The sequence below is a fragment of the Monosiga brevicollis genome, genomic scaffold (genome assembly GCF_000002865.3).
Source record: "Monosiga brevicollis MX1 MONBRscaffold_31 genomic scaffold, whole genome shotgun sequence".
NCBI classification, from domain to species: domain Eukaryota; class Choanoflagellata; order Craspedida; family Salpingoecidae; genus Monosiga; species Monosiga brevicollis.
In genome coordinates this window covers 451,591-475,074 of record NW_001865068.1, presented here as the reverse complement: position 1 = coordinate 475,074, position 23,484 = coordinate 451,591, and the positions used below count along the sequence as shown (strand labels likewise).

Below are 23,484 nucleotides of genomic sequence, written 5' to 3'. Positions count from 1 at the left end.
GAGGGGCTTGTGGCCGTCGAACAGAAAATGACGAGGGTGACAGGGGGAAGCGAGCAAGTTCAAAACATGAAGCGGGCTCCAAGCGGCCCATGAAATTGTGGTGGTGGGCTTGGCAAGCGCATGACCGTTGCGAGTGACAAGGGAGCCTGTTGTCACCGCACTGCACGCTTTGCTGGGCCGGCACGTCCCATTTTCATCAAAAGAGCCCACACTCACGCATCATCCATCCAGACTCTCCATCGGTTCATCAGTTGTCATTCACGCTGTGAGCCGCCCGACACCCACAGTCTCTCTCACGCGCGTCGTGGACCGTGCAAGGCAACGGGCTGCGCATTGAGGGGCAACGGGCGCGGTCGCCCTGCGCCGGCTTCCACTCCCAGGGATGTCCGCAGATTCAAGTTTACGCGGGAAAATATTTGAATGACTGAACAAATCAAAATTGGATGTTTTCAATAACACTTTTTCAACACTCTCATTCGACAGTTCACAGCCACACACTCGCTGTGCTTCGCCGTCTCTGCCTTTGTCTTTTTCACTGTATGACTCTCTCGTTTTCTCTTCATCTCCGTCCGTTTCTCTGCCTCTCCCTCCTGTTCAATGTCATCCCTCTCTTTTGCCCATCATTTCCCACGGTAAGGCTTCCCTCCCCTACCCCTTCTCTCTCCCCTTACCTCTGCTCAACCTCTCCACCTCTACCCAAACCTCTACCTCCACCCCAGTCTCTGCCACACCACCCCTCTCTCCTTCTCTCTCTCTCTCCCACAGCACACACGAGTTCTGTCTTTTCTTTCTCTCTCTCTTGTCGTTGGTCGCTGGTGGCTGGACCCTTGACCCCGGTCGTGCTATTCAACCCCTCTCCCTGCCCTCCCTGCCCTGCCTACTTCAAGGATTATTGCAACGAAGAGGAGTTGATTGACGCGTGTGGACGTCGTTCGGTGGACGTGAATTGGTGCTGTCTTTTGGGCAGCGCTTCATCTTTGGTTTCAGACCAACCGACGACTGGCAGTGCTGCACGACAACACTGATTGGCAAACCCGTGACTCGTGTACGCCAGCCGCTTGCATCTCTTGGACAGAATGGCTGCCGCCCGTGTTTTTGCCACAGCGCGTGCGCTTGCGCGACGTGCTCCCAGCACCCTTGCTGCCCTCGGACAGGCTCAACAAGGTATGGCCTGTGCCCCTGCCAACCTCTTGTTGACGCGCAGTTTTCTGCGCCATCTCGCAGCGGGATGCTCGGGCCGAACAAGCAGCTGTTTGACGGCTTGCCTTTTGCTTCAAGCACAAGCAAACAAGGGTTCGGAAAGCTGGGGTTTAGATAGGCCGTATCCCGCGGAAGACTGTTGTTCCAGTAACGCACACGCACAAGGATTTTTTTTTTCTTTCTTTCTTCTCATGTTGCACGTTGTGATTTTATCGTCTTGTCTCGGATAGCTCGTGTAGCTTTGCCCACCCTTGTGGCCAAGCGCACTCTGTTTGGCTTTGGTGTCCCTACGGAAGAGCGCCCAGCGCAGGCCGAGACCCCCTGGTACAAGCGCCAGGCCACTGATGACTATGCCGAGTTTAATGAGATTATCTCCGTGGAGGAGCGACAGGAGCGTATTGCCATGACAGACGAGGTGTGTCATGGCATCTGAAGACGCATTCCGAGCCATCCGTGCCATTTGTTACACCGGTCCAAGCAATTGGCTACAGTCACCGTGACACAGCCCAGCTGGGCCGTGCTGCCCATATCTGGCACACAACACATCTGCCTGCTACATTCAAGCCGTTCGTTTGATTCATGGTGCCTCTTGCTCCTACGCTAGATCCTGGCCTGCCACGAAAAGGGCGTCGTTCCCGACACGGACCTGTACAGCCGCCTGCTCAACATGCTGATGAAGTGGGATGACCGGTAAGTTTTGACTCGTTTGCTGGTTCAGTTTGCTCTTTGTCATGTGCAAAGAACCGGGCTCATGCTCTTCCACTCCTTTTTTTTCCCTTCCCCTAATTGAAATTCGTACTTTTTGCAGAGAGGGTGTCATGAACGCTCGTGAGGTGGCCGTCGAGATGAACGTGGCGCTCTCGCCCGAGCTGTTGCAGAAGGTTGACGATTACCTGTCGGACGCCGAGCGCCGCTTGAGCCGATTAGAAGTTGTATAAGCGGCTTTTGGGCCGATTGACTTTTGGTCTTTCCCTTGACCGCTGGGGACGGGGGGGAAGCGGCTGGTTTCTCTACACCCCTCCCTCCCCCTTGTCCCTCTTACTCCTCTCTTCTTTTTCTTCCTCTTTTGCCATGTTTGTGTTTTGTCGGCGGTTAGTCTGGCGTAGTTTTTTCTTTTTGGCCGTGCCAGACACTGGCCTGCGTTCCGGTGCTTGCATCGCCCCTCCTTTTTTTTTTCCTTTGGTCTCCTTAGACCATTTTTCTTTTTTGGTTTGTTTGTTGGACCCCAAAGGCCAGGCCGATGCTTAGGCATTGCGCTTCCGGCCTGGCCTCTCGTCGCCTAGTTTGGGGCAATAAGCCATCCACTTTTGCTTCCTCAGCTCAGAACAGTTTCCAATTCCAGTATTGAAAGAACATTTATGGTCCTGTCTCCCGAGTCCTTACGTCCAGTGCACGGTTCTGCAACAACGCACACATCCTCCCGTGAGGAGCGCTGCCTCCAGCTCAACCCATTTCCCTGCACAGCTTATCTAAAGATGTTAATGCAGTGTTTGCGTGCGTTATTGACGAAGGGCTGCATTCAGCACTTGTATTCTGGCGTACTTTTCGTAGCAAAATAATCGGTTATCGTCGTGTTTGCATCGTTCCTTTTTGGGTCATTTTTCGCGAGCTACTTGCACGAATCACTCCAACCGGTGTCGGTCCCCGGGCTCAGCCAGCTCCCAGCAAACGTTGGCCAACCCTGATCAGCACTGTCGCGTGGTTGTCACACAGCGCTCGCTCCGGAGGAGCTTCCCTCCCGCACAAGTCTGCTCCACCAGCGCTGGCGCTTTTGCCAAGACGATAATGGCTTTGAGTCGCGCGTGGTTGTTCCCGCTGGCCTTTGGCGCCACGCTGGGTGGCTACTACGCCATGTTCAAGCTGCGCAAGGACGTGCCGTTTGTCACTGAGGGAAAGGCAGAGCGTGCTGAGCAAGCACGAGAAGCTGCCGAGGCTTTTCGTGCCACAGTCGCGCAAAAAGCCAATGTGGACCTCAAGTAAATGACCGGCCCAGCCTGGTCTCTTCCCTGTTTGACAAAAGTTACCCCCTGGCGGTGGTTCCGCGCCTTATCCCTACCCACCCTGCGTGCCTCTGCCATCGACTTGACCGAAACTACAGTCGGGATTTTGAAACCTTGTTAATCGATTTGTAATTCAAACATGTGCACTGCGACACCAATCAAATCCCGTCTTTTGTTTGCCTTTGGCATCTACAGCTAGCCGACCTTTTGACCGAGGGGAGACATTACAAGGGCGGCATACCAAGATTGATCTGTGCTCGAATGGGATGATCCATGCCAAAGACCAGCTCAAGCATGGTCTTGGCGTGATGCAAAGTCTCCGGGCCCTCCGGCTGGCCCAGCTCAAATTGTAGCTGCGCCAGGGTGAGCAGCTGCAACCACAAGGATCCCGTCAAATCAGATGCATGTGCCCACAGCAACGCGGACGCCAGCTCAAGCGCTGTCATGACCTACCGCAACGGCATGGGGAGGAAGAGGGCCAAGTGTTGGCTCGGCCGCCCAGCAGGCCAACTCCGTCCGCACCACTTGCTCCGCCTGTATGGCACCGCAAATCCCATGTCAGATCAGATGTCCGCACCCCAGCCCTTACCTCGCAAGTGCTCGTGTGAACTGCCAGGTCCGAGGCACCCACCTCACGATACATCTGTAGGGATAGGGTAGCATCCAGCAGTCGCCGACTGATCGCCATCTTCGCCGTGTTACTGTCGGGCGCCAAGTGCTTTGCCGTGGCCCATACTAACCACGTGTACCCGTGCGCACCGTTTCAGCACCCTAGCCCCAGCTTAAGACCAGAGCAGACCAAATGTGCAAAGGGCCCCCTGGCCCGCCCATCTGCCTCTAGAAACAGCCGTGACTCAGCTTGAACATACCTTCCAAAGGCTTGACCACCCGGCCCTGACTGAGCTCGGCGTCAATGTCGGCCTGAGCTTGTTTCCAGGCAGCTACATCCTTCACCCCAGCATCTGGGTCTTGACTTGCCTCGGTCGCGCAGCGGGCACAGTCACAGGCAAAGCCATAGGACTGCACCAGCTCACGCCTAAACACCGGTTTGCATCGACCACGTCGCGTCGTGAGCCGAAACCTTGCTATTCGAACCCGCCCCCCGGTTCCAATAGCCGGCACTCACCGGCGGACATCACGCGCCAGCGTCGGGTCCACATAGGAAATGCAAACCTCCTCGCCCTCAGGGATGTCGCGCATGCTCCGCAACACCGCCGCCGCTCCGTTGTAAACGACGGCAGCGTTGGGTTGACAAGAATGATTGGCGCGACTCAGCTCGGCGTAGACAACGGCACCAAAGGAGCTCATGTCAAAAGTATCACACCACCCAAACGTGTTGGGCATGAGCTATGTGGTACACACATGATGGCACAGGAGCAAAGGGTCAGGCAACGTTTGGATGACGGCTGGCCAGGTGATGGCCGCGAAGGATAGTGTGTTCCTGTTATTAGTTTCAAGTCCAGACCTGCAGTGCAAAGGCCAAAAGCTTTGGGGCTAATTCCTCGCGTTCCTCCTCGCTCTGCCGAGGAGCAAGCGCAATGGCGGTGAGCTTTGTTTGAAACAAGACAGGCGAGAGGCAAGACCGCATTCGGCACACGTGGCCAACGCACCAGGCAAATGCTGGCCACTCCCAGAGCTCCCGTCAAAAGCTCTTGCTGATCCTTGGCGCTAGGAGCTACACAAAGCCGCAAAGTCAGTCCATGATGGGGGTTGAGACAGCCAAACCAAGGATGCAGGAGCGTAGGGACCCAGGCGGGGCATACCAGCGCGGCGATAAAGGGTACTGAGGCGGGCATCCCCAGACCGTACCGTGCGTAAGAGAAGACGCACAAACGTGGGAGGAAACTGTGGAGCCACCTATACGAGCAGAGGGGAAAGAATGACTTGAAGCCACGCCAATCGGATGCGAGGCCCAAGTGGCGCCGTATCGGGAAGAAAAGTGTGCAGGCCAACCTTGTTAAAGCTGGCGCATTCGCGCTTGTGTGCCTTCCAGTCCCGTTTTTGGCACCCCGGTGAGCAATAGGCAATGTTCTTGCATCGCGAGCACCGCTTCCAGCTCGGCCGATCCCCGGTCATCTCGACGGCGGCCTGCGCCCCCGGATGCCCGTACGCCAGCGCTCGATCCACCGAAAGCCCACACCCAGCACAGCGACGAAACCGCTCATCATCCTCCACCACTGCCACCACCGGCAAAGCCTGCCGAATCGCCGTCCCGGCCCCCAGTCGGCCCCCAACGACCACCAGCCCCTGCCCTTTCCCAGGCACCGCCTTCACCTCCACCACCACCATCGTCGTGTGTGCTCGTGTCCGGCCGCAAACGTCTGACAAATGCTATTTTTGAGGGTATTTAAATGTCTGACATATGCGGTGGAGATACGGTTAATGTAGAATAATATACACTTTTTGTAGATATTGAATTTTTGATAAGGCGCATATGATTAAGAAGTTGTTGCTGTGCACGGGGAAATGGCTGGGATGACAATTTATTGTCACTGAATTCGTTCCATTTTTTTCAACGGTTTTTTCTTTTTTTTTTTTTTTTTTTTTTTTTTTTTTTTTTTGGCGAACATCTCTGTGTGTCGGGGGCATTGACGGTGGAGGATCAGGTTCGTCTGTATGCTAGTTTACTGATCTGGGCCTTGGACGTCGGTGGGGCAACACCAAGGATTAGTCCCATGGCTCAGTTGCCGCCTGGATCTGGCCCTGTGTCGTCGAGTTGAGCGGGGCGTGCTGTTTTGTCGCTTCTAGTAGATCGCAGCGGGGACGGTCAGACAAGCATGGCGGCCAAGATCAGGCTAAGCAAGAACGCTGTCTTGCATCTCCACCGCCATGGCCTCCAGCAGACGGATCCCTTTGAACCCGCCTATGTCCAGGTTTTGTTTTTTTTGCTTTACCCGTTGACCAAACGGCTGCCTTGGCCTCTGCCTCACAGAACAATTTGCATGCTGCGGCCACATGGCTCGTCTGTTAGGTAATGTCCATCTACCAAGCATTTGTCGATGCTGCCACCGTGAGCCTGGACCCGGCATACCAAGGACAGAACACCGTCTATGAGGTCTGCCTTTGTGTTTGTCATTCCAGTGACTTAATTCTATCGCTGTAGTTCAGGCGACCCGAGGCCAAGGTTGACTCATTACAAACTGGTTTGCTTGCTCCTTGCGTTCCCGCCTCCACTTCCTGGGTACGAATCAAACTAGGTCGAGCTGTCTGATGGCCACTATTACCAGCGGTGCTTAGTAGCCCCAGATCATCTCGATAGCTGGCGTCATGGGGCACTGGCCGTGAACGATGTTGTTCTCGTGATCTCCATTCGCACCCGCTTCAACGAGTTCCAGCTCAATGCCCCGCCCATCGTCCTGCTGGGTGAAGTTGTGCGCGTCCGTCGTTTTCCCCGGGAAATTCACCAGTCGGGGGTGCGCGCGCTCCGCCCAGTTGAACATCAACGCAAGTGCGTAGCCCCGCCCGCCGCCTGCGCTGGTTTGTGCTTGCCATTCTCACCCGCCACGCCGGTCATCCCTGCCTTGCATGCCAGACTGGATCGCCACACCGCTTTGGCCAGTCATTGCCAACTACGGCTACTCGCCAATCTAGACAGCATTGACATGGCGGCATCAGGTTTTGAGCTCAACCGTGAGGCGCTCATCTACCCCGAACCTACAGTTCCCCACACCGACGCTGCGTCAACGCCTGGTGCCACAGACCCGCTCCGGCAGCAGCTACTGGACACCCGTGTCTTTTTAGGCCAGGCCATCAATGATCTCAAAGGTCTTGGCCAGCAAAAGGGTTGCTTGATTGTCACTCTGCTTCGAAAGTCCCCCATCTACTGCCACGCACGCGCTGACACTACTCAGAAATACCCGGTGCGCGCCTACCTCGAGGTTCGCGATCATGTCGGTGGCCCCAAGGCCGTCATTGTGCTCTGGACCCGTGCTGTCCACCTCTTCTACGAATGCCTGGAAGTCGGTGATGTCCTGGTGATTGAGAACTACAACCTTCGCCGCCCAACCATGTTCCTTCCCATCTTCAGTAACGCTGAACTGGAAATCAGCGCCAACTCGAGTCACCTCGAGACCCGCATTCGCATTCTCTCCCCAGCCCAAGTCACGCGCATTCAACCCAACGTACCGAGCTTGGGCCAGGAACTCTGCTTGCGACCCCGTATCGTCGCACCCGCGTGTGAAAATGGCTCCGGCACATCCATCGCGGGCATCGTCACACACGTGGGTCGGCTGCGCCGGACGACCATCCGTCACCGCGCTTGCCTGCAACGTTGGATCAAGGTAGTGGATTTCAGCCAAGGTGATCGACCCTGGCTTGTTGCGCTGGATTGCGCGGCAAATGCCGAGCTCTTTTTCGACCTTTCACCGGGCATGGCCGTCCTCATTATGGACCTCAAGCTCCAATGGATTCTACCAGCACCTGATGTGCTCTCGTACAATGTCTGCCGCGAGCCCTTTCTCTTTTCAACCGACCGCACTCGCATGTGCGCCTTGCTCGACGCTGAATACGAAGCCCGCTTTCCACAAATCGCCGCCCTGGTTGACACGGTTCACGGCGTACGTACTTGGCAGCCCGCCCCATGTGGATGCACATGATATCCCCGCCGCGAACGCCATCTGCTCATTGTTTGCTGTGCTGCATTTCCATTCCCGCGTATTAGTTGGTCCCCATCCTGAAGCATGTGGCCGAGCACCGCGAAGAGGTCAAGAGACACGGATTGGTCGGCGGTTGGCTTCCTTATCGCTATTTGATCGAGGAGTTGGGTTGGCAAGATTCCCTCGACTGGGCCAAAGACTTGACCCCCATGGCAACCCTCTTTGAGGCAAGCGTGTGCATGCGTTGACAAACCCCGAATTTTTGTTTTGACTGACCTTAACTCCTTGGGCCATCCCGCCTGCAGGAAGCCCATGCGCTGCCTCTACATAAATCTTCCTGGCACACTTTACAAGGTGGGCTCTGTGCTCTTTGCTTTTCTTTTTCTTGGCCTGTCCTTGAACTCGCCCCTTGTTTTCAATTCGCCTCTGATTTTGCCGCTTCGGTCATCCATTTTATTTCTTTTCACCGCCAGCGGAATTGGTGGGGCTGCGAGTTATTGATGTGAATGCGCTGGAGCAAAAAACGACAAAAAAACCCCTCATTGCGTCTGAGATATTGCCGAGCGATGTCCCACCCAAGAGACGGCGAGGCCGACCTCGCAAAAAACCACTGCCGAGCCCGAGCACCTTGCATGGTTTATCAATTCTTCAGCATGCCGAAACGGAGGAAAACACACAACAACACTTGATCACCACAACGGCTGATGTTGAGGTGAATGCGTTGTTGCTGGCGCCGTGTTCCTTTGAGGTATATCCCAGCTACAACTCACGGGAAGATTTTCTGCCAATCGCTCTGGCGCAGCCTCTACTCAGTGCTCATGAAGAAGGCGAAGACGAAGGCCTTGATACGAGGCAGCCTTTTTACGTAGGCCTTGTCACTTTACAAAGTCTTAACAAAGAGGTTTGTCTTGAAGGCTACATTCTCTCTTTTCACTCGTCACCCGTGTATCTCAAGTTCAACTCGGACCGGCTGATGCGCTTTCGCAGCTAAGTCTACAAGCAATGCTGGCACCCCTGCGGCCGTGCCGAACTGCGGATGCGTTTTTGGATTGCCTGGCTGCTTGGAAGCCCGCACCTGACGCCCAATCAAGCGACAGGTCCGCCATTGCCTCAACCGTCTCCCCGCCGCGATTGTGCAAGCTCTTTTAATCCTGTCCCGATCCTTTTTTTTTTTTTTTTTTTTTAGCCAACCAATTGTGCAATTGGCCCAGTGGGTGCACACGTTTGCAAACTCTCGAGTTGTGTTTAGCATCAACATGTCACGACCCCGGGCAGGTGATGCCGTGGAGCTCATTGTAGGCCACATCAGCCAAGTCAGATCGGAGTGATTTTCTGGCACCCCTCATCAGGAAGAAGCAACCACAAGGCTGATGCGTTGTCTTGCTACATAATTGATTACATCTTGAGACCCAGCACTGTCGGGTTTTTTGTGGCTTGCACGGTTTCTGGTTTATTTCATGGGTTGGTGGACCTCAAGGCATTTCATCATGCCAAAGTCGCTAGGACTTGCAAGGACAAGCGGAAAGCTTGGCGTGTAAATCGATTCTGATCTGTCTTGAAGAGCTGAGACTGTTCAGGCCTGCGGGTGACGTGCCAGCTCATCATAGGCCATGAAGATGCCGTGATAGAGTGGAAACACCGAAATAATCATCCAGAACCAGGCAAACAAAGTGCGAGTGCGGGGTGCGCGGGCCAGCAGCGCTCCCTCCAAGAGTACACCGATACCATGAAGAAGGAAGAAAAGGAAAACGAGGCCCCCATCCCACCAGCTAGCCCCTGCGTACATCAGGGAGAAGGTTGAGCAAAAACACAAGCGGCTGTGAGCGTTCCACGAACACGAGCACATGACCGCAGACCGTGCACCATGGTGCGGTCTGCGCCGTTTGTCAAGCCGCTTACCAGCCAACCACATGGGGTAGGCGTGCAAATGCCCACTGCCAATAAAAGCCATTAAGACGCCAGCTGCCACGGGCAAGCTGAGGTCCTAAACAGTGTGGCATCAATCAATTCATGCGCAAATATGAGATATTTTGGGCGTACAGAGCCGGGCGACGAGTGAATCACATCGACATGCGCCAGGGCAGGCGACATGCGGTACCTGGACGGTGGGAGTGAAGAAGCAAGACTTGAGGACGGGTTGGACGACGGTGTTCCAGCGACGGCCCCAAAACTCGGCCAGGGAAGAGCTATACCAAGCTTCGTCCACAAGGGCGGGAAAGGTGAGGCCCGTTCCCAAGTGGAGCCAGCGCGCCCCGACGTCGGCAGACAGCATGAGGCCCACAAAGGCTGCTGTCGGACAGAGTGCAAGCCAAAGAGCGCGGAGTGCGAGAGCTCCGAAACTCGCCACACCATCCGCAGCCGAGGGTAATCTTCGGCAGGTGGGATCCAACCGGGTATCCAGGTGGCCGAGGCCCAGCATACACAACTCGTTGGGGTAGTGGGGGACGATGTACAGGGAGCTGGCCATGCCCAAGATGAGCACCACGAGGGCCAGGCGGGTCATGCGATGCAGGTGGCCGCGGTAGGCGGCGAGCTCGTCAGAGCCCAGCTCGGAGACGGGAATGGCCACGCGTGTATCGTATAGGGTGAGCGTGCGGCGCATCAAATCTGGGAGGCGCTGAACCGGCTTTCCACGCGCGCGTCCCCGCCGAAAGGTGAGTCGTCCCGCCCGCTGATCCCGATAGAGCGCGATGATGATGAGCGTTTGATACCACGTCAGCGCATTGACCAACGCCGCGAAAAAGGGATGCAGGGATTCAGCCCAGGCGCGCAAGATAAAATAAATGCCTGCGTGCAGCGCCAGCATCAGCGCCACGCCTGCGCGGCCCCAATGACGGCTGACGCACCATGTTGGCACAGCCACGCCTATCCCAACAAGCACAGCGACCCCCACATTGAAACCGTACGCATGAGCAAACATCCGACACAAACACACACACACACACACACACACACACACACACACACACACACACACACACACACACACACCAAAGCCCGCTCCCCCTTGCCGCCATGCTCTCCCCCTCTTACCGCTCAAGGCCGCCACCGTTATTAGCACCGCCACCAGCGCCGCCATGTCCCATGTCCCTCTCAACACACATACACACACGCGCGCACACACGAGAACTGAAAATTTCAATCAGCCAGCTGACCACAATTTGCTGACATTTCCATACTACTACTAGCTAGAGAGAGACACACACAGAGCGTTGATTCGATCGGTTTGTTTGCAAAGTTATAAAATAAAGGAAAAGCACAACTACATGTACCACATGTAAGCGAATTTAGAGCGAATTTTTTGCGGTTTTTCCCGGAATTTGAGGTCAATTATTTGGCGCGTTACGGATCACGGGTGGGTGACCCGTTTGGCAGGTCCCCCCCTTTGTGGATGGATTCAGGTTTCTCGCATAGCCTCCAATCTGTCTTGCCTGTCTGTCTGTCTGTCTGTCTGTTGGCATTTACGGCTCGGGAGAGATGACTTGCAACCCTGATCTGCATTTTTCGATCAAGAATACGCCACAAACTCGAAAACATTACATCCGGATGTATTGTATTTATTGGGTCACATTCACCCCTCTGGCTGTCGCGCACTGCTCGCTGCCTTCTTTTTCTTCAGTTCTGCCTCAAGCAGTCATAAGCAAGCGGCGCTCCTCCCGTCTATTGCTCTGGCCTCTCAAACTCCTCCTCCTTACTGTCAGTCATCAACTGCTTCTCTTTCTCCTTTTCTCTCGCGCTCTGTCTTGTGTGTGTGTCTGTGGTGTGTGGTGTGTGTCTGTGTGTGCTGGTAGTCGATCTATCTGTCGATCTCGCTCTCTCTGTTATCTCACTCTTAGTGTGTCCCTGTAGTTCATGTCGGAGAATGTGTCTCTTGTCTCTGTGTGTCTCTTGTCTTACTACATGTGGTAGTTATGCCGTTCCTTCCTGCCTTTGTTATCCATGCCTTCTTTCATCTCTCTCTCTCTCTCTCTCTCTCTTTGAAAAGATGAGATTTCGAAATTCTTACTACACATGCGCATGTGTGCGCCTCTCTCTCTCTCTCTCTCTCTCTCTCTCTCTCTCTCTCTCTCTCTCTCTCTCTCTCTCTCTCTCTCTCTCTCTCTCCATTTTTTTTTTTGTGGCGACCAAGTTGTTCGCTCGCTCTTCTTCTTCTTCTTCTTCTTCTTCTTCTTGTTGGGGGAGTTGAGGGCGTCAGGATGCGGGGCGTCATGGCTTTTGGTTTGATGGCACTGGCGCTGGTGGCGCTGGTGGCTGCGGCTCAGGGGAGCGCGGCTGCAAGTATGGACGTGACGGTGGATTTGGGTCAGACGACGCCGTTGGCGCATTACTGGAAGGAGTGCGTCGGCAGCGGGCACGCTTTGCTGGCCACGCGCGTTGACTGGCGTTCCCATCTGGTCAACGCCTCGCGTGACCTGGGCTTTCGCCGCGTGCGCTTCCACGGTATTCTCGATGATGACATGAGCGTCGTCCTGAACGAGAACAAGACCGACTACAACTACTACAACGTCTTCCAGGTCTACGACTATCTCCTCTCCCTCTCCGTCCAGCCCCTGGTCGAGCTCTCCTTCATGCCTCGCCAGTTTGTTACCTGCCCGGAGAGCGGCTGCCAGTATGCCTTCAACAACCCCGCTGGTGGCTACAAGGGTCTGGTCATGCCCCCGGACAACTTTAGCGACTGGTACGCCCTCGTCAACAACTTTGTTCATGCCCTCACCGACCGCTACGGCCGCGAGGAGGTGAGCCAGTGGCATTTCGAGGTCTGGAACGAGCTCTGGGGCATGCCCTTTCCCGATGACTACATGAGCCTCTACAATGCTAGCCTCCGGGCTGTCAAGGACGTCGACGCCAACTACTCGGTCGGCGGTCCCGGTGCGTCGCGATTTTTGCTATCCTGCTCGTCGCGCCATGTCCTTGGATGAGCCCTTGGTCGCGTCGTCTCATGGTTTTCTCGTCCCTTCCCCTTCCTCTCCCTCCTCGATCGATCCCGCCCCTTGTTGATGTGTCACAGCCACCATGCAGGTGCAAGACGTGGCCGAGTTTATCAAGGAGTGCGACAAGCGCGGCCTGACCTTTGACTTTGTCAGCACCCACCTTTACCCCACCGACCCCAACTGCGAAGGCAACTCGGACGAGGACTGCTTTGCCCATGTCCTCATGAACACCAGCAAGGTTGGTGTGCACGCCTGTGTGCTCTAGCTCTTGCTTGTGCTTGTGCTTTAGCCCCTTGGCCCCTTGACCCCATATCCGTGCCCCCCTTACAATATCAAAACACGCGACATCCACAGATTGTGCAACCGACCGGCAAGCCTACGTTCATCACCGAGTATAACGACGGCCTCGACAACAACCCCATCAACCATCGTGATCGGGCTTTTGCGGCCGCCTTTATCTTTCACCAGGTCGAGCGCCTGCGCGAGAGTCTCGCCCTCTTCTCCTGGTGGACTTTTACCGATATCTTTGAAGAGGAGGGCATGTTCGCTACTCCCTTCTTCAACCAGTTTGGTCTGCAAAACGTCCACGGTGTTGCCAAGCCTGCCTACCGCGCCTTCCAGCTCCTCAATGGCGCTGGTAGCCTCTTGGCTAGCACCTCAGTGCCTGACAACTCTGTCATCACCGTGATGCCCGCGCTGGAAACAACGGGCCATGCCGACAACCTGCGCCTGTACATTGCCAACTACCGCCGCCCCGACTTTGCCGAGCCCCCAACCTACAACCTCACCCTCCAAGTCCGCGGCGTGACCAGCGGCGCCACCTCTGGGACCGCCACCATCTACCATCTCGATGATGAGCACCTGCACGCCTTTGCTACCTGGGAGCAAATGGGCTCCCCCGAGTACCCCACAACCAAACAGCTGGACGAGATGCGTGCTGCTGCCGAGCTCAAGCCGGAAACCATCACCTACAACCGTGATACCTCGGGCCACGTCCAGCTGACCCTGACGCTTCAGCCTTACACCGCTGCCGTGGTCGTTTTCTAAGTGTGCCCTCCGCACGCGAATGCAGCCAATTGAGTGCCTTTGAGGAATTTTAATGCTCAGTCTTTGCACATGACCGGGGGCGGGGCGGGGGAAAGCACGCAACAAATTTGGAAACGTGATGCATTCATGAAGGTTGGGTAGAGTGAAGAAGGCATCAGTGTACACAAACTCGATTCGCGCACAGCGCGCTAGATGGGCGGGTTTCACTGCGGACAAGAATGGCGGCGACATCTCTGACGAGCAAAGCATCCATGAGGAAAGAGAAAAAGTCGCCGGGATCTTAAAAATCCAGGACCAGCTCCTCCACTTCTTCAGCCGGCGGCCCCGTGGTCTTGGTGGCTGCCGATTCCGAGGACTCGCCCGCAGCTGTCGTGAGATCGACAGTTTCCTTGGCCTTGAGTTGCTCCAGGCGCTTGCGATAGTACTGCTTGACTTCTTTCTTGCCGTGGGAGTGGATGACAAAGACTTTTTGAGGCAGACTGGTGCTCCAGATCAAGAGCCCGTGTTCACGAGCAAAAGCCGTGACATCTTCAAATAGTTGGGGCACGTTGGGCAAGTAACGGATCAAAGTGGCATCCAGCTTGGTGAGGCGATTGCTCTCATCTTCCCATAACTTGATTTGATCACGCACAGTTCCGGGAACGGGGGCAAAAGGGTCATTTGGGTTCTTGTTCTTGGCTCGCATCATGGGGCTCGCATGCACCTATTTGGATTAGCCCATGTTTGAAAAAGTCAAAAGAGGGAGGAGAGAGAAGCATGCACGAATAGGGCGTGGCGTGTTGTGGCGAGGTGGGTCGAGTGGGTGCTGTCTCGTCATGGTGGCGGAGCAACAACGAGGATCTCTACCCGCAACTACAACCAACCTGCATGAAGCGCAATATTTGATCGGCAGTAATGCCTTGGCTTAGGGCTCGACGCACCGAAGTACGGGTGATGATGGCGGTGGTCATGATGGGAAGACGATACGTCTAATCAACGAGCCAACGGTATTTTGAGCAGACGGAATGGCAAAAGTCATTTTCACTGGATCAAAAGTGAGGTGGGTAGGAGCGAGAAGCAGGGAGGCCGGACGCACCAGCGTTGCAAACTTGGAGAGGAGAGCCACTTTGACTGCGCTGTCCGTGTAGGCATACACGTGAAAGTTTGTTTCAGCCAAGAGAAAGCCGGTCTCGGTTTGAGAGAGCGCGAGCTCGGCATTGTGGTAGAGCATGACAGCATAAGGGGTCAAAAAGAAACGCTTGGATTTACGGTTGCGGTGATAGACGACACCCATGTAATGAAGTTGGCGCAGAAACGTAATCTGCATCGTGGTCAGATTCTCGGCAGAGAATTCCTACAAGCGTAGCACATCCAGGTCAAAGATGCAGGGCCGACCGCATGGCACCCGAACCAAGACGGATACCTCGTTTAAACGGCCCAGGCCAATGCGAAAAAGGAGAACAAGCGCTTCGTGCATGGGCAGGCCCTCCCCGGGTATGGGCTCTTCCCGGGAGAGAAGTTTGAGAAAAGTGACAATGAGCAGCCACACTTGGTTAGCTCGATCCTGCAAAAGAAACTGGAAGCCTTCTGGCGTCACAGAGATGGGTGGCTGATCGCTGAAGTATGGCCATGCGAGCAAAGTAAGATCACAAGGTTCGATTCTTGGGCTTTACCCTCCAAAGGGAGGGAAACGAGGGTGCACGAAGAGGGGGCACACGCAGTGATGGGCGGGGGAAGCAAGGAACAAACTTGACAATGAGCTGCGCCTCTTGCAATATCAAAATCATGGTGCTGTTCTTGAGCTCGGCATTGGTTGTCATGTAGCTGAGGATGGCCTAGAATGATATCAACGCCATAATCCGAGCAGCGCGAGGGACGGCCAGAGCAGTGAGCAACTATAGTGTGGCAACCGGCAGGACCAATACCAACAAAAGTGGCTGATAGAAAAGAGCAATGCAATTGGCGGGTGTTTTTCTCGGGCTGTCCCGCCACGCACCTCCCAGCTGACACGAGAATGTTCTTCCAAAAACGCAGGCGTGACTTCGGAGGCCTTTTTCGGCGGCGGCATGGCCTGATCTGGGGCGTCCGTGCTGCAAGTATCCCAAGATTAGTCATCAAGACAAATGCAAGAACCACATGAGAGGAAACGTCGGCACCCAAGTCATATTAGCATCAGGTGGGCCCCGTGAGACCAAGTAAGACCGAGAACCCACCGGCCAGCCAGTGCAGTTCGGAGAGAATCCAGGAAGACAGAGCCAAAGGTGAGCATGCCATCCGTCATGGTCTTCAACAGAAAGCGCTGCGTGAGCTCGATGCGCACAGTTTCGGCGTCCTCGTCTACAGCAGCCCACATTGATCGTCAACCGCAACAGGCATCAGCAAAAGGTGGAACCAGACGGCAAACGGGGCACCCAATGACCACTGTTTGTGCCGAACCTTTGAGAAAGTAGGCTGCAAACTGCTTCTTGTCCAGAGTTGCATCGGGCTGGTACAGAAAGCGCAACAGTAAATGCCGGGCCGGGCCCGAGAGGCGTCTAAGCAGAGAAGAAGCCGGACAGCATGAGTCCAAGAGTGGTGCACGCAAAGCCTGGGTCAGTTGCTGCCGCCGTTTCGGGCATCACACTCACTGATAGATGGAGAGGACGGCCGCAGGCTCGGCATACACGAGCTCCACAAAGGCCTCTGGCTGCTTCAAAAGCAGCTCATCCAAGAGGTGCGCCATCATCCACACTGTCAGGCAAGCAGGCGCACAAGGCCCGCGCCGCACCCGCTGTCCCCGCTGCCCTTTCCCGCGCGCACACACACACACACACACACACACACTCTCTCTCTCTCTCTCTGTCTGTGTTTTTTGTCGACAAGAGAAGAGAGAAATTGTTGCTAAAGTTGTCGGGGCTGATGGAGATGTTGTGACACCGCCTAAAGTTGTCATGCTAACATCCACGTGCCCTCGCTGTTGAATGAGCTCGTCTCAAGTCGTTGTCAGACTTTTACGGGCATTTGTGCTCTCTCTCTCTCTCTCTCTCTCTCTCGCACTTTCTCTCTCCGACGCGCGACGGGTTTGTGAGCAGCGGCGGCAGTCAGAGGTACAGTGGGCTCAAGAGTTGTACGAGTCGCGGGGTAGTGGTGGCAGTGCTTGATTAGGCAAAGGGCTTGGAGCTCTGGGCTTGGATTGATTGGCTGCGCCTTGCAACCAGTATCATGGCTGAGGCGTTGAATGACGACTGGTGGGATGGTGCCGAGGCCCCGGTGGCCATGGACGAGGCAGCCACAGAGGTGCAGACTCAAGGCAAGGACAAGGGCAAGGACAAGGGCAAGGACAAGGGCAAAGGCAAGGTGACGAGTAAACGGACGGCGGCATCCGAGTCTGTGGAGGACATTGAAGGGAACGTGGATGCGGCCACCTTGGCCAAGCGCGCCAAGCGCAAGGAGATGCGCAAGAAGCGCGCTGTACGTCGGCACCCGACCCCTGTCAGCTGCTGGTGCTGCTTTGTTGCGCTGGCCTCATCGACGCGTGCTTTTTAGGCCAAGTTTCAAGCCAAGCAGGAGGAATTGCTGGACCAAGTGACGGCCAATCAGGCCACCACGGTGGCTTACTTGCAAAGCTTTCTAAAGTCGTCAGGCTTTGACCTTCCGCTGCGTGAGGGTTCGTAATCTGCGACTTTGGATGCTTTAGACACGGGCGTTGGGTGGCCTGGCTGGTAAAGAAAGGCTCAACCGGCATGTCATGCACGCAGACGACGTCCGCCATGTGGATTGGGACAGCGGTCGTACGCTCGACCAGCTGGGCAACTTTGCGCTTCGGGGTAGGTGTGGTGGCTCTGCTTCGCGGGGGGAGAATTCTGAGAGAATTCGCCGAGCTGCTTGGCTTGTGCAAGAGGTGGTCAGCGCTGGTCCTTAAAGCGCCGCATGGATGTGCACACTGACGACGTTGTGCCGTGTCAGCTCTGGACACGAAGAAGACGATGTTGGAAAGCCGCAAGAGGCGGCAGCACCCACGTTTGATTGTAGTCACGTTTGCTGCCAAGCGTGTTGTGGACCTGATTCCTCAGCTCAAACCTCTCTCGCCCAAGTATCCGGTGGGTTGCGATGACCTCTGGGACAACGCGGCGCGAAGCCCTGACATTGCCCTGAATGTGATGGCGCATCTGTCTTGACGCTTGCTTGCACTATGAGCGACAGGTGGCCAAATGCTTTGGCAAGCACATGAAGCTGGACGCTCAAGTGGATGTGCGTGAGCATGCTGGATGCGTGAGCATGCTGGATGCGCGAGCAAACAGGAAGAGGCAATGCGCAGCAACTCACGGCATTCTGTTGACTGGTTGTTTTGCATCCCAGTTTTTGCAAAAGAAGGAAGTGCAGATTGCTGTCGGAACGCCGCAGCGCCTCTGCGAGCTGTTTGAGCGCGAGTGCTTGTCCTTTCGCAACAAAGAGGTGTTGCTGATCGAAGCGACGACCAAGAACAGCAAAGGGCGAACCATTTTTGAGGAGGTATGCAACTGGCAAGGAACCCCAGGGTCATGTGCGCGATGATCCATGTCCTGTTGCAGAACATCTCACTGTGTGTGTGTTTGCCTGCGACTCTCTGTGGCGGGGTTTATTGTCTCAGGTGGAGAGCAAGGCAGCACTGGCACAGTTGATTGCCAATCATGTGGCGCCGGATATCCAGGCAGCAGAGCCTGGCATGGGAGGCAAGATTGTGTGTTTCTGAGTTTGATCAAGACGGTGCCACGTGTGGATGGCCGACCCTCTCCTTTAATTGAGCGCAGTTTTCTCTTTTCTTGTGTCATGAATCCCAAAATATATTTTGAGGCGGGTAGCAGGGCGAACTCTGATTCGATTAGGCTGGCTAGCGTGGGCAAGCGGTCCTGCACAGCAGGTTGGCGACGCTGGGCGATACGCGATGGCTAAGGCGAGGTATTGGTATTGGCGGGAAGAAACAAGTCTTGAGTTGCAGCAGGAAAATAGGGTGCTACACATGCAAGAACGTCATCTTGACGGGCGGGAATCAAGGCCATGACAACAGGCGCAAGTGAATGAGCAACACGCAGTGCAAAACACAGGAGGGGCGGGCGAGCAGGAGGGAAGATGGTGCACCTTTGAGGGCTTTGATGGCCTCCTCTTGCTGCGTTGTGAGTTGCCCCACAAGCTCAGCCGTCCATTGCTGCTCCGTGCTTTGCGTCTAAATGAGGCGCCCAAAACCAAGTGATTCGCGCGTGAGGCGGGCAAGGTGGACGGCTTGAGTTTTGGGAGTGACGTTGTCACGCACGCTCGCGTTTAGGTTGAACAGATGAAGAGCGATTCGGCGATGAAGGTCTTCAAAGCAGGCCACGAGTTGGGTCGATTCGGGCATGTGCGGTTCGCGTGCCAGCTTGGTTGCTGGAAATTGGCGGAGACATTGGTTTGGCGAGTTTGATGAGAGCAAATGGGCCAGCAGTTGCCAAAATCGGCGGGCACATCGCCAAGATGCAGAAGAAGAACGAGGTGAAGCAGCAGCAACGGAGGTCCTTTTAACAAAAAAAAAAAAAACGAGGAAGAAGACTAGGCGTGATCAGAAGCATGGCTCTCACTTTCAACAGCACCGAGTTGTTGTTGAATGCCAGCTTGTGTGGCTGTCCATGCACTGCGCAGATCATGCCTGTCACCGATAGGCCGAGCCAGCACATGCGAATGAGCCATGTCAGGTGCGTCCTGTTTGCGCTGCTCGCCCTGGCGCCCATGCTTCTCTTGCTGCTTGGAAGGCATGCCAACGCTGTGTGGGCTTACAAGGCGCGACGGGCATCCGTCCAAGCACGTTCACGGCGCCGGCGGGTGGCCGCCAACAGTGTGGGCAAGACACTCTCCGGTACCACGCCCAAGTCCTGCTCCTGCTGCGCTGTGACAAGGCTCTGCTCCCGATCACAGATACCTGCATCCTCCTGTTCATGAGCCAACGACGGATACCCACGTCCTACCTGGCCAAACAAACTAACAAACATACAAACCCCTTCTCCACCACCCCACACCCACTCACCCTCCAAAGCGCGCCATTGATCCACCGTCTCCTGCGCTGCACTCAGATACGCCCGCACTCGACCCGCCACCGCCGCCACCACCGCCTCGGTCATCTCTCCCCTTTGTTGTCAGACAAAATGCCGGCGAGGAAATGATGACAATGAGAGAGAGAAAAAGAGAGAGAGAGAGAGCGAGAGAGAGAGAGAGCGAGAGAGAGAGAGAGAGAAGAGAGAGAGAGAGAGAGAGAAGAGAGAGAGTTTTAGAGAAAGAGAGTTTTAGAGAATTTTAGAGAGAGGGAGAGAGTTTTTGAGAAAGAGAGAGAGGGTTTGAGGGAGGGAGTTTAAGAGAATTTTAGAGAGAGGGAGAGTTTTTGAGGGAGGGAGATATAAATTTTAGAGAGAGAGGGTTTTAGATTAGAGGTTTCAAGAGACGAGAGTCGGAAAAAGTCAGACAAACCATTCATTCATTCACGTGGAGGAGCGACCCGACGGGATGTCCGAGGCGACCAAGCGCAAGCATGTGGTGCATGAGCTCAACACGGAGTATCCCGAGCCGACGGAGGAGCAGTCGATCGTGCGCGTGATTGCGCCGCGAGGCAATAACCTGCACGAGGCCGAGTGGGCGGATGGGGAGACCGGGCTGGTGTCCATGCCCCCCAAGTTTCGCAAGCACGTTTGGATCAAGCGCGGTGCGTGAGCGCGTCGCGTGGACGCGTCACCGAGCGGCCGGTGATGGAGCGATTTCGCCACCGGCGTCCCAGCAAGTCGATGTATGTGTGTTGGCTCATCATCTTCACGTGTAGGCATGTTCTTGATTGTTGAACCCATTCCCGAGAACGACAAGGTCAAGGCTGAAATCATTTTCGTGCTCCAGTCGGAGCATATCCGGCACTTGAAGCAGATTGACCAATGGTAGATCCTGGCTCAGCTGGCCTCTCCCCTCGCATCGGGTATGACTTTGGCTCACGTGCTGTTATTGCCTAAACGGGCTCGTTTTACAACATCCATAGGCCCACCGCGTTTGGCGCCGAAGCCGGTACCGCGGCAGACGACAATGTGGTGGACGACACGTATGTACTTGCTTGTTTGCGCAAAGGACGCGCTGAAGCGTGGTCGGGACTCAGTCAGAGAGGAAGGGTACACGGTCAGAGCAACAACACCTAGCGAGATGAGAGAACTCAGAGTCAATCTTCAATTCCCATAAGTCATATTACGGTGCCCACCCACCACGGCTCGCTCTGCGAGCCCAAAGGTCAGGACAAGTTCTCACATTTGCTTCGTGTCCCTTTGTTCTTTCCCTCCCTCCCTCCCCTCTCTCTCCCTCGTGTCCCTCCTCGGTCGTGGCATCCTGGTCACAGGTCCGAGCCAGAGGATGAATATTTGGATGCAGACGATCCTTTTGCCGGTGGCAACCCCAATCGGCGCCCGACCGCCTACGAGGAGAGCTCGGACGATGAGGATGAGGATGACGAGTAGCGTGCGATCGAGCTGCGCATTCAAAGGCACTCGTCATGGCAAGGCATAGACATGTCGCTCCGGCTACACCGGAATGAACCCAAGATCCAATGGCAGTCCAGTCCAGTGCAAACACATGTCGGTCGACAAACAGGCATGATCAAACGTGAGGCACCATTGTTCATCTTTATTGTTGTTGTTGTTGTTGTTGTGCTTCTTCTTCTCTCTTCTCTCTTCTTCTTCTCTCTTCTCTCTTCTCTCTCTTTCTTTCCTGCCATTGGCCAAGCTCGTTGCCTCTGGCACGGCGCAGATCGGAGGATCGGACCTGGAACACATCACCATTCTGCTCGAGGCGATTGAGGGTTTCCTTGAGAATCGTGGACGCAAGATTGGCCGTGCCCCTCATGTCACGCAGGCTCGTGATGAGGGCAGAGAACGAAAGGCCATCTACGGGCCGGGGCAGACCATCAAGTGTTCAAGATGAGGGCCTTCTCACCAAAAACATACACGAAACGCTAACATCTGTCGCACGTGTTCCTTTGCTAGCGCGCATGTGTGTGAGCGCGCCGTGTTGCGTCGTGCAGTGGTCCATTGTCGCTGAGCGGCAACTTAAAAATTAAGGAAAAAAAAGAAAAAAAAGACCCTGAAAACTCGAATTGTGCAGTGCTGCTTGAGCGGAGCACGGTGTTGGGGCCCTGACCTTTGTGGTTGCCCAAAAGGCTGATGATATTGGCATCCACGGCGCTGGCAGACAAGCTGGAATACACGACCGTGCGCTCTCGTATCTGGACAAGGGGCAGGGCTGAGTCGAGTGCGATGGGTCAGGCCGACATGGGTTTGGTAAGCAAATGACTTACTTGAGCTTGGAACTGGCCCTTGTGCGCAAGTTCGTCGCAAATACGCTGAACATCAAAGATGGTGGCTGTGATTGGGCGATCCAAGGCTGCACGGGCCTCTGCGGGAGTGAAAAATGTCCCGGGTCGCGTTTGGGCAAAGGCCAATATGCGTTCCCCTGTTCGGACAAGAGTAAGATGAGGCATGGTCATGAGCATGGGTATCTGTGACTTGACAAGGCTGGCTCGCCTTCATTGGCGTGGTATGTTTGTCGGCAAGCATACTTAGTTTGCTTTGTTGCTGCTGCTGGGCCTGTGCTGCCCGAGGAGACACCAATTTGGCGAGCTGTGGGCGCATAGGTGCGCGGATGAGCGGCTCAAAGCTTGGACCGGGGCGGGGATGGAGTGGAGCAGCTGGTACCGCTGGGTTGATGGGCTGGCTGTACACGGCCCGATGGGCTTCCTCGGTCTCCTGCCAAAATTGCCATTCCTCGTTGCAATCCTCCTCTGCATCTAAAAACCGGAAACAGACATCAAATGAGGTGTCATGCTTGAGGTGAATGAAGGGGTTTGCTCGATGCTTGATCACGGTTGACAAGGGTCGGTTTGGAGGAAGAACGCACGGATGCCATCCAAGACCATTTGCTTGACGTCGTCAAACACGTTGAGGCGACCGCGGGCCAGCACGAGCTGGCCGACGGGGAGGTGAAACTGTGGGCGATCGTCCTGGTCATTGCGTCGAAACGTCACACAGGGCAACACGCCGGTCCCATCATCCACTGCAGCAGCTCGATGATGGAAGCGGGTCAGCGTGGCGGCGACGGTGTTGGCCTGGCACGCCCTTTGGTAGACATGGCCTGTGGCACGAGGAGGCATACCGTGATAAATGCGAACGCGGGCTCGATCATTGTAGTTGACAATGTAGCCCATGATGGCGATGCGAAGCACGGCGTGGGTTCCCAACCGCCAGAGCTGCAGCTGCGGCGCTTGGGCTTGGCTGTGCACGGACGGCACATTTTCCCCATCATGCTCAGTCCAGAGTTTGAGTTGCAGCGCCTGTCCCACCAAGATCCGAACCGGTGCATCCAGCATCGGATCCAGCCCCCACGGCACAGACGGCGTCATCTCCTCCGCCATGGCAGGCCCGAGTCCCCAAACTTTACATCCACCACTGCGTGGATGTGTATAAAGCCCACACGAGCAATAGCCCCCAAACCAAACTCCAGGGCACCGCTCAGCAGCTCAACGCCAACCCTCCTCTCCCATTGATTGTACCTCCTCCCGCGGATTCATTCTTCACGACCGCTCAAAAAATTTTAAATTTTGTTTTTGTGAGAGAGAGAGAGTGTGTGTGTGGTGTGCGCTTTTGAGTTTGATGTCTTTTGTGTCTTTTGTGTGTGTGTGTGTGTGTGTATGTGTGTGTGTGTGTGTGTGTGTGTGTGTGTGTGTGT

General features: G+C 55.3%; 9 protein-coding genes across 9 annotated transcripts; 5 read left to right on the top strand and 4 right to left on the bottom strand.

The window, feature by feature from the left end:
* Positions 1-539: 539 nt before the first annotated feature.
* MONBRDRAFT_34203 (uncharacterized protein) lies at positions 540-3,180 on the top strand (the record flags this gene model as incomplete). The annotated part of the gene is made up of 7 exons (XM_001749574.1): positions 540-632; positions 720-919; positions 1,076-1,164; positions 1,431-1,615; positions 1,805-1,890; positions 2,009-2,132; positions 2,752-3,180. The coding sequence occupies 7 exons, from the start codon at positions 540-542 to the stop codon at positions 3,178-3,180; spliced, it is 1,206 nt and encodes a 401-aa protein (XP_001749626.1).
* Positions 3,181-3,424: 244 nt separating this feature from the next.
* MONBRDRAFT_11753 (uncharacterized protein) lies at positions 3,425-5,489 on the bottom strand (the record flags this gene model as incomplete). Its single annotated transcript, XM_001749510.1, has 5 exons — positions 3,425-3,571; positions 3,790-3,935; positions 4,070-4,236; positions 4,327-4,547; positions 5,154-5,489. The coding sequence occupies 5 exons, from the start codon at positions 5,487-5,489 to the stop codon at positions 3,425-3,427; spliced, it is 1,017 nt and encodes a 338-aa protein (XP_001749562.1).
* A 488-nt stretch (positions 5,490-5,977) lies between these two features.
* On the top strand, positions 5,978-8,043 carry MONBRDRAFT_29122 (uncharacterized protein; the record flags this gene model as incomplete). Its single annotated transcript, XM_001749573.1, has 5 exons — positions 5,978-6,073; positions 6,172-6,255; positions 6,304-6,381; positions 6,536-7,756; positions 7,861-8,043. The coding sequence occupies 5 exons, from the start codon at positions 5,978-5,980 to the stop codon at positions 8,041-8,043; spliced, it is 1,662 nt and encodes a 553-aa protein (XP_001749625.1).
* A 1,281-nt stretch (positions 8,044-9,324) lies between these two features.
* On the bottom strand, positions 9,325-10,812 carry MONBRDRAFT_34202 (uncharacterized protein; the record flags this gene model as incomplete). The annotated part of the gene is made up of 6 exons (XM_001749509.1): positions 9,325-9,571; positions 9,695-9,779; positions 9,894-9,981; positions 10,186-10,612; positions 10,642-10,660; positions 10,702-10,812. The coding sequence occupies 6 exons, from the start codon at positions 10,810-10,812 to the stop codon at positions 9,369-9,371; spliced, it is 933 nt and encodes a 310-aa protein (XP_001749561.1). The 3' UTR covers positions 9,325-9,368.
* Positions 10,813-12,003: 1,191 nt separating this feature from the next.
* MONBRDRAFT_38796 (uncharacterized protein) lies at positions 12,004-13,779 on the top strand (the record flags this gene model as incomplete). Its single annotated transcript, XM_001749572.1, has 3 exons — positions 12,004-12,664; positions 12,804-12,964; positions 13,081-13,779. The coding sequence occupies 3 exons, from the start codon at positions 12,004-12,006 to the stop codon at positions 13,771-13,773; spliced, it is 1,515 nt and encodes a 504-aa protein (XP_001749624.1). The 3' UTR covers positions 13,774-13,779.
* A 650-nt stretch (positions 13,780-14,429) lies between these two features.
* MONBRDRAFT_34200 (uncharacterized protein) lies at positions 14,430-16,610 on the bottom strand (the record flags this gene model as incomplete). The annotated part of the gene is made up of 9 exons (XM_001749508.1): positions 16,380-16,610; positions 16,189-16,286; positions 15,966-16,089; positions 15,749-15,842; positions 15,502-15,587; positions 15,164-15,368; positions 14,849-15,106; positions 14,637-14,741; positions 14,430-14,615 (listed from the first exon to the last, which is right to left on the bottom strand). Exons 1-9 carry the CDS (start codon positions 16,475-16,477, stop codon positions 14,430-14,432), a joined length of 1,254 nt encoding a protein of 417 aa, XP_001749560.1. The 5' UTR covers positions 16,478-16,610.
* Positions 16,611-16,953: 343 nt separating this feature from the next.
* MONBRDRAFT_29118 (uncharacterized protein) lies at positions 16,954-18,463 on the top strand (the record flags this gene model as incomplete). The annotated part of the gene is made up of 7 exons (XM_001749571.1): positions 16,954-17,202; positions 17,278-17,398; positions 17,490-17,558; positions 17,698-17,831; positions 17,935-17,982; positions 18,091-18,243; positions 18,362-18,463. 7 exons carry the CDS (start codon positions 16,954-16,956, stop codon positions 18,461-18,463), a joined length of 876 nt encoding a protein of 291 aa, XP_001749623.1.
* Positions 18,464-20,238: 1,775 nt separating this feature from the next.
* On the top strand, positions 20,239-21,221 carry MONBRDRAFT_38794 (uncharacterized protein; the record flags this gene model as incomplete). Its single annotated transcript, XM_001749570.1, has 4 exons — positions 20,239-20,434; positions 20,549-20,657; positions 20,756-20,815; positions 21,104-21,221. 4 exons carry the CDS (start codon positions 20,239-20,241, stop codon positions 21,219-21,221), a joined length of 483 nt encoding a protein of 160 aa, XP_001749622.1.
* Positions 21,222-21,361: 140 nt separating this feature from the next.
* Positions 21,362-23,170, bottom strand: MONBRDRAFT_38793 (uncharacterized protein; the record flags this gene model as incomplete). The annotated part of the gene is made up of 4 exons (XM_001749507.1): positions 21,362-21,808; positions 22,058-22,212; positions 22,319-22,546; positions 22,657-23,170. The coding sequence occupies 4 exons, from the start codon at positions 23,168-23,170 to the stop codon at positions 21,743-21,745; spliced, it is 963 nt and encodes a 320-aa protein (XP_001749559.1). The 3' UTR covers positions 21,362-21,742.
* Between the last annotated feature and the right edge of the window lie 314 nt (positions 23,171-23,484).